Consider the following 8,010-nt stretch of genomic DNA (forward strand, 5'->3'; position numbering starts at 1 on the left):
TCAGCAGTTGTGTTAAGGCTCCTGTCCTCTTTAAGGCTGTGTCCATAAGACAGCAACATGCTAACATGCATGGGTATGCTGTCCTTCTAGCTATGGTGGTATGTGTCATGCAAAGGCACTGTGAGAGGATGCACAGTCACGGTAATACTATTGCATAGATATGTATGTGTATTTACCCTTAGTCCACTGAGGCAGATACGCATTTCAGGGGAAGGCCTGTGCTGACTGCCTGACTGCCATGTCAGTATGTGAACTGCAGTCTTCTTGTTAAGGGCTTAACTATAATTCTATCTGTGAAGGGAAAACAGGAAATTAAAAAGCTGTGCCTTAGTAAAATAAAACATTTACAAACATTGCAGAACAGGATTGATAGAATACCATCCCCTGTCTCAGCTGTCCTCCTGGATTTTTTTCCCAAACCCTCTGAGAACAAATACCAGTGATTTTTAGTGTGACACAATTTTTATTTCCAGGAAACAATATATGTTGATACCATTAAAATGACACAGAAGACATTTAGCTTGTTGAACTTGGCATAGCACGTGTACTCCTGTCCCTCAAGCACAATGTGATTGCTTTGTTGCTTTTTAAAATAACAATACAATATGACCTTACAGAAATTACAGCTGTATTGATTGGTTTGAAACCAGAGTAAAAATAGTATGGCAGAAATCATTACTGCTACTCTCAGAGGCAGTCCGTAATACTAGTTACTGAAGTAAGGTTTCTTCTGGAAAAGAAATTGAACCAGAACTGTATGACCTGAAAACCCTTTAGTATTAGGTGCTCCTGCCAGTTGTAAGATTTATTATTTTTAGCACCTGTCATCAAGCCTGTCTAATGTGATGTAGTCACAACCATATGGATGCATAGCCTCCCTATTCAGAGAAAGACTGCACAGATCCCATTTATAATAGCATCTGGGGCAGTGTAAATGCAAATGCATACAGGAGATGTTTCAGGCCCCTTGCAGTCCAAGGTTTGTAGATTCATGTGGCCACCATACCAAGCTGGTTTAGCTTTCCACAGTTATTTGTTGAAGAAACAGAACAAACATTTCTCCCCCCAGCCCCAACCCTAATCTGAGTGTAGGGTTTTCTCCTGGGTTCTCTTAGAAAGCATTTCAGGATCTGTGGGATAGACCTGCAGTTGTCATAAACAATCACAGCTCCCTTGAAGCCAGCAGAGCTTCTCAGTGTTACTCAGTAGCTGAAGGCTTCGGTTATACAAAAACGTATACGCATTTGAACATGTATGCAGCAGCTGGGTGCCTGGAGTGCCTTAACCTGACACCTGTGGGGATCTAATTTTCAGTACCTCCCATCTCTCTCTCTCTCTCTCACAGTTCTTACTATCTGCATCTTATTGGTGTTCAGCTACTCATCCTGAAAAATCATCAACAGCTGGCAGGGTTTGGGGCATCCCTGGTTCTATGTGGTGGTCTGTCTATTTCTCCAACCACCAATACATGACTCCACAGGTCACAGCAGTTCTGCATCAGTTTAATCTGCTTTACAGTTATTCAATTAAACACATCTGATGGAGATCAATAGCTTTTATCTGCATGTCAGGCCTGGGAAAACTGAACCACACAGAAACTAAGTAACGATCTGTTCTCTTCTTGCTTTAGCCCTACAAATGTAATTGCAGGAAACCTGTTTCCTACCATTTCTGTGGTAGGGATGTGTCCCTCAGTGCCCTGAAAGTGCTCCCTCATCAGTTCAGGACAAATGTGCCCAAGAAACCAGAAGAAAATTCAGTCCTGGACAAAAGAGCATCTTGTCTGCATGTAGGCCATGCTGCAGATTCGACACAACTGGGCTACAAATGGTCCCTGTCATACTCAAATGAACTCAAACATCTGATAAGACCTGGAGCACCTGTGGGTCAAACTCAGTATCTGGCCACAAAAAAAACAGTATCTGTCTCACCTGCTGCCAGATGTGAGGCCTGAATTTTTGAGGTTATGAAGGGTCCCAGTTCCTTTTAGTGTCAGTGGGCACTAAGAGGTCCCAGCACAATTTATATTTGAAATGCTCATTTGAGTGCCAAAACTTGGATACTCTAAAACAGAAATAAAAGCTAGAAAGCAAGCTCTTGGCAGTGAGCTCTTGGCTCCTGCACATAAAAGGAAAGATACAGGAATCTGGGCAAGGTCCTTCATTCTGCACCATTGTTCAGAGAGCACTATGTGGCAGAGAAAATCTGCTCTGTGTGCTCTGCTGTAATATTCAATCCTCAACAAAAACCTCTTGTTTTGCAGGCCAGGCTTTCCTCCCTCCATACAACACGACTTCATGCTTCTACCAAAGGCTCATCTTCAGGCCATCTCAAGGGCTCCAAGGAATTTCAAGAAGACCAAGATGTCAAATGCCACTGCCATAGGAAGGCAAGCAGAACACCTTCAGCAGACAGCTCAGGCCCAGAGACAAGATCAAACTCCATCCAGGAATTTGCGGAGTCCTTTGAAAAGCAATTGCAACTCAAAAGCAAACGCTCAGTTTCTTTGGTAGGTAAAAACCAACTTAAGATCACTTCAGAAGGAAAAAAAACAAACAACCAACAAGCAGGCCAGCTTTATCCCTGGTGAAATTGTTGTGGCTTTGCTGGGGGAAGAGCAGGAATAAACTTGAATTAGAATTTCTCAAATTATGTGGTCCTTACAGTAGCTCAAACAAAGTTAAAGTGGTATTATGGTTAGTATGAGAATTCTTGGTGTAGTGTTACTATCTAGACTTATTAAAAAATGTGTATCTTCAAAATAAGACACCACACTGGCTGTGGTAATGTTTTCAGAGGTTCTTATGGCTGTGCCAACAAAACATGACAATATAAAACCAGGTTTGTTTCACTTTTGCCATAAGACTCAGCTCTCTCACTGCTGCTGACCTGGTTTAACTGTATACAGTGTTATCTGTGAGACTGCCAGACATTATGGTGTTTGAGAGGCTTCTCTTTTACCACTTGGGACTCCATCCATCTGCTTCCTTCAATGTCACCACACAGCTGCAGCAGCAGCCATTGCTATATGTGGCTGAATGTATTTTCTCTGTAAGGGCATGCAGCCAGCAGGGGATTCTGCCCCCATTTCATCCTTTTCATCTCCTCATCATTCTGTCCTGATGCATGAGCATTTTCTGTATCATTTGTGTTGATGAAGTAGCCAATAACAACCTTCTATCTATGACACTTTAACATATTTTTCTTATTATGATACATACTATCTTGTGTATCATACAACGGAAGGAAGAGTAATAAATGCTAACTCACTTTTAAGTATCAGAAGAACACTGTCACATTAAGTCACCCTATTTAAAAAAGCTGTGCTTGAATAACACTTGACATTAGCATCAAATAACAACAGAGGGAAGTATCTTTTTTTTATTCGTTGACACTCAGTTTTGTATGGAGAAGTAATGTTCAACTCCCTTTGCAGACCTGTTGTGCAGCAACAGGAGAGAAAAAAAGAGTCTCTTTTCAATAAGCAGCATCATTACATGATGAGCCCCACAATTATCGTCCTTGCATGTACAGTCCTCTAAGAATATGCAGAATTATGGTGATGACAACTGTGTTATGCAATTGTTAAGATTTCAAGTGCATTCTCTAATCTTCTTTTTACCCTTTAGGAATTACTTACAATTTATTTCATTTGGAACTTCACATTGCCTCATTTGCCAACCCTCACCAGTGGTTGTCTGGTATATCATTTATCGTTTCTCAAAACTGCCTATGGCTACAAAGTCTGTGAGTTGTACTATGGGTATAGTGATCCTAATGCACTAAATAGGGCTTAAGTTGCAGTGAAAAACATGGATTCTGGTACCCTACTGTAATCTGCAGTGAGGTGTGTTAGTTTGTATTTTAATCTACCTTCCAAGTAGACCAAATTCTTGGCATTCCCTCAGTCACCATTGAAGTCTGGGAGGCGTGAAGGGCTTGAGAATCTCAAAGAGCTGATTAATACATGGTAGACAACTGAAAGGAAATTTGGAAGTGGGCTTAAACTTGTAGCTCCAAACAGAGCAATTTTTTTTGCATTCAGAGCTCTATGGGTGCAATTCAAACCACCCTTTATGTGACTACATGGGTTAAAAGAAAAGAAAAGTGGGGGAAAGGTAATCCAATTTCATCTCCTTCCCTGCATATTGCTTTTCACTTATAAAAGTGGCTTTGAAGACATTTCATGACCTTCAGCACTTGTTTCAGTGAGGTCTTAGTGGCTAGCACTGAACAGCCTTCAGGCACATAAAGATGGATCATGCGAAAGGACAGAAGCGTGGAATCTGGGCTGAAATCTGAGAGTCCCTCCCTTCTCCCCTCCTTTCTCCTCTCTCCCCCTCAAGCCCTCCGTACAAGTGACCCTCCTACCAGACACAGAGTATAATCAAAAGCATGTTGTCTCTTGCCGAGTTTTAGAGTGACTGGCTGGGGCCTTGAATTTCAGCCCGTCATGTTAAAACTGACCTGGCTGAGGTAACAACTGGAATATTTTATTATACGTTACTAGTGAAATAAAATAATGATATTTTGTTGTTCATGTGGGAGTCACTTTTAATTCCCTGCTATTTTTGTCCTGCTTTTTAGCAACCTGAAGGCATGAAGGAGAGAACAGAAAGAGAGAGATTGCATTTGAGAAAAAGCAAGTCTTACAAGAGAATGGGAGAGAAATCAGAGCCAAGGAGAGAGCAGAAAGAAGATGAAGATTCAGAAGTGGTACCTGCAAAACACAACGAACAGTTTCCATCACAAGCAAGCATTGAGAAAAGTTATTTATGCACAGGCAGCTAGAATGTGTTGAGATAATGAATTTTAACATTCTCCTGAAAAGCAGAGGGAGCATTCTTGTTTTGTTTTGACTAGAAGAGGCCTGTTAGCTAGAATAAACCCTGACCAGTAAAATAAAAGTAAAATTCAGCTGCATCATTGACACCATGTTACTACCTTCCAGTCTGTACTTTTTCCATTAGGAATGTTACCCTTGTCACAGGAGGAGTGTATCTGGAGCAAGATCCAAGTTAGCAATGAACCACCATAAGACGGTGTTGGGCAGATTTAGCATTGCAGCAGGACAGTGGTGGATGTGTTTGTTTAAGACAAGGGCATGTATATATTACATAGCTGTGCAAAGTCATCCAAAGCCTTATGTTTCTCTCCTAATTGAAAATGGAAGGTTTAGGAATGAAAAAGTACACATAAACTGCCACCTGCTTCCTGGCCCTGACATTCACTTAGTTTTGGCTTGGTAATAGATATTTTTTTTCTTTTACATTATCTCAACACCAAGTTTACAGGAGTAATAGAAGAGAAGACCCTGAGGAATCCCATGGGCTAAGACTCTAGAAGGAAGGAGGGTGCAAAAGAGCTGGTTGATATTCAAGCACCACTTCCTCCAAGCTCAGGATCGGTGCATCCCTATGAATAAGAAATCAAGCAAAGGAGACAGGACACCTGCATGGATGAGCAAGGAGCTTCTGGAAAAACTCAAATGGAAGAAGGAAGTTTACAGAATGTGGAAAAAGGGACTGGCCACTTGGACTTGGGAGGAATATAGGAACATTTTCCAAACATGCAGGGATGCAAAGAGGGAGGTTAAGGCCCACTTGGAATTAAACCTGGCACAGGATGTCAAGTACAATAAGAAGGGCTTCTTCAAGTACATCAGTAGCAAAAGGAAGACTAGGGAAAATGTGGGCCCACTGCTGAATGAGGTAGGTGCCCTGGTGACAGAGGATGCAGAGAAGGTGGAGTTACTGAATGCCTGCTTTGTTTCAGTCTGTACTGCTAAGGCTGGCCCTCAGGAACCCCAGACCCTGCAGGTAAGAGAGAGAGCCTGGAGAAAGGAAGTCTCCCTTAATCAAGGAGGATAGGGTTAGAGATCATTTAGGCAAACTCGACACCCACAGATCCATGGGCCCTGATGGGATACACCCATGAGTGCTGAGGGAGCTGGCAGATGTTATTGCAAAGTCTCTCTCCATCATCTTTGAAAGGTCATGGAGAACAAGAGAGGTACCTGGGGACTGGAAGAAAGCCGGTGTCATGCCAGTCTTCAAAAAGGGCAAGAAGGAGGACGTAGGAAACTACAGGCCAGTCAGCCTCACCCCCATCCCTGGAAAGGTGATGGGACAGCTCATCCTGGATGTCATCTCTAAGCATGTACAGGAAAAGAAGGTTATCAGGAGTGGTCAACATGGATTCACTAAGGGGAAATCATGCTTGGCCAATCTGATAGCCTTCTATGATGGCATGACTGGCTGGGTGGATAAGGGGAGAGCAATGGATGTTGTCTACCTCAACTTTGGCAAGGCTTTTGACACTGTCTCTCACAATGTCCTCATAGGTAAACTTAGGAAGTGTGGGTTAGATGAGTGAACAGCAAGGTGGATTGAGAACTGGCTGAATGGAAGAGCTCAGAGGATGATTAGCAGCACAGAGTCTAGCTGGAGGCCTGTAATTAGTGGTGTTCCCCAGGGGTCAGTACTGGGTCCAGTCTTGTTCGACATATTCATCAATGACCTGGATGAGGGGGAAGAGTGTACCCTCAACAAATTTGCTGATGACACAAGACTGGGCGGAGTGGCTGACACACCAGAAGGCTGTACCGCTGTTCAGCAAGACCTGGACAAGCTAGAGAGTTGGGCAGAGAGGAACCTAATGACGTTCATCAAAGGCAGGTGTAGGGTCCTGCACCTAGGGAGGAATAGTCCCATGTACCAGTACAGGTTAGAGGTTGACCTGCTGGAAAGCAGGTCTGCAGAGAGGAACCTGGGAGTCCTGTTGGACAAGTTGACTGTGAGCCAGCAATGTGCCAATGGTATCCTGGGGTGCATGAAAAAGCATGTGGCCAGCAGGTTGAGGGAGGTTATCCTCCCCCTCTACTCTGCCCTGGTGAGGCCACATCTGGAGTACTGTGTCCACTTCTGGGCTCCACAGTTCAAGAAAGACAAGGAACAACTGGAGAGAGTCCAGCGGAGGGCTACGAAGATGATCAAGGGACTGGAGCATCTCTCTTATAAGGAAAGGCTGAGAGACCTGGTTCTGTTTAGCCTGCAGAAGAGAAGACTGAAGGGGATCTCATCAATGCTTATCAATATCTAAAGGGCAGGTGTCAAGAGGATGGGGCCAGACTCTTTTCACTGGTGTCCAGTGACAGGACAAAGGGCAATGGGCGCAGACTGGAACACAGGAGATTCTGTCTCAACGTGAGGAAAAACTTCTTTACTTTGAGGGTGACAGAGCACTGGAAGAGGCTGCCCAGAGACGTTGTGGAGTCTCCTTTTCTGGCGCTATTAAAAACCTGCCTGGATGTGTTAATGTGCAACCTGCTGTAGGCGAACCTGCTTTGGCAGGGATGCTGGACTAGATGATCTCCAAAGGTCCCTTCTAACCCCAACCATTCTGTGATTCTGCGACTGTGTGATTCTGTGAGTTCTTTTCTACACCTTCCTGATGTCTCACTTCTCTCTGCTTTCCCTCACTATCACTGGCAATATGACTCTGCTTTCTCTGGCATCCCATGTCCTCAGTCCTGTTTCCCCAGTCACACAACTAGTTCTTTCTCCCAACTTTGACCTTATCATATTGTCTCTTTTGTGGCCTTCCCCATCTCCATTTACTACTTTATAGCCTCAACTCATAGCTACCAACTATTTTGCTACATTTCTGGGTTTGCCCCATCAAAATTTAAGCCTTGCTGAAAGTTCCCCATTAAAACCAGGTGTTCTGCCTCTCACACTTCTATTTAATCTCTTCAAGGATTTTGCCACAGGTGATGGATTGCAACCGTTTTCACGTTTTCCCTTTTCTAGGGCTAGGGCCAAACCAAGGGAACTGGAACTGTTTCTGTCTATGGTAAGCAGGGCTTAGGAAAACTATATTTCCTCTGGCTGAAGATCTGAACTCAGGTGTAAATCTCACCAACTTTCCTTTGATGCAGAGGAAATCCACCTCCACACACTCATAAACACATACACCCCACACACACACCCCCACAGCCCCCCCATGCCC

General features: G+C 43.7%; 1 protein-coding gene across 1 annotated transcript in view; it reads left to right on the top strand.

The window, feature by feature from the left end:
• Positions 1 to 4,928, top strand: part of LNP1 (leukemia NUP98 fusion partner 1) — a 9,345-nt gene extending 4,417 nt beyond the window's left edge. Inside the window, exons 2-3 of the mRNA XM_009891625.1 lie at positions 2,264 to 2,509; positions 4,588 to 4,928. Coding sequence (XP_009889927.1) covers positions 2,264 to 2,509; positions 4,588 to 4,791 — 450 coding nt within the window. The 3' untranslated portion in view covers positions 4,792 to 4,928. The remainder of the gene's footprint in view (positions 1 to 2,263; positions 2,510 to 4,587) is intronic.
• Positions 4,929 to 8,010: the final 3,082 nt, after the last annotated feature.

The sequence above is a fragment of the Charadrius vociferus genome, unplaced genomic scaffold, assembly GCF_000708025.1.
Source record: "Charadrius vociferus isolate BGI_N301 unplaced genomic scaffold, ASM70802v2 scaffold329, whole genome shotgun sequence".
Taxonomy (NCBI): Eukaryota; Metazoa; Chordata; class Aves; order Charadriiformes; family Charadriidae; genus Charadrius; species Charadrius vociferus.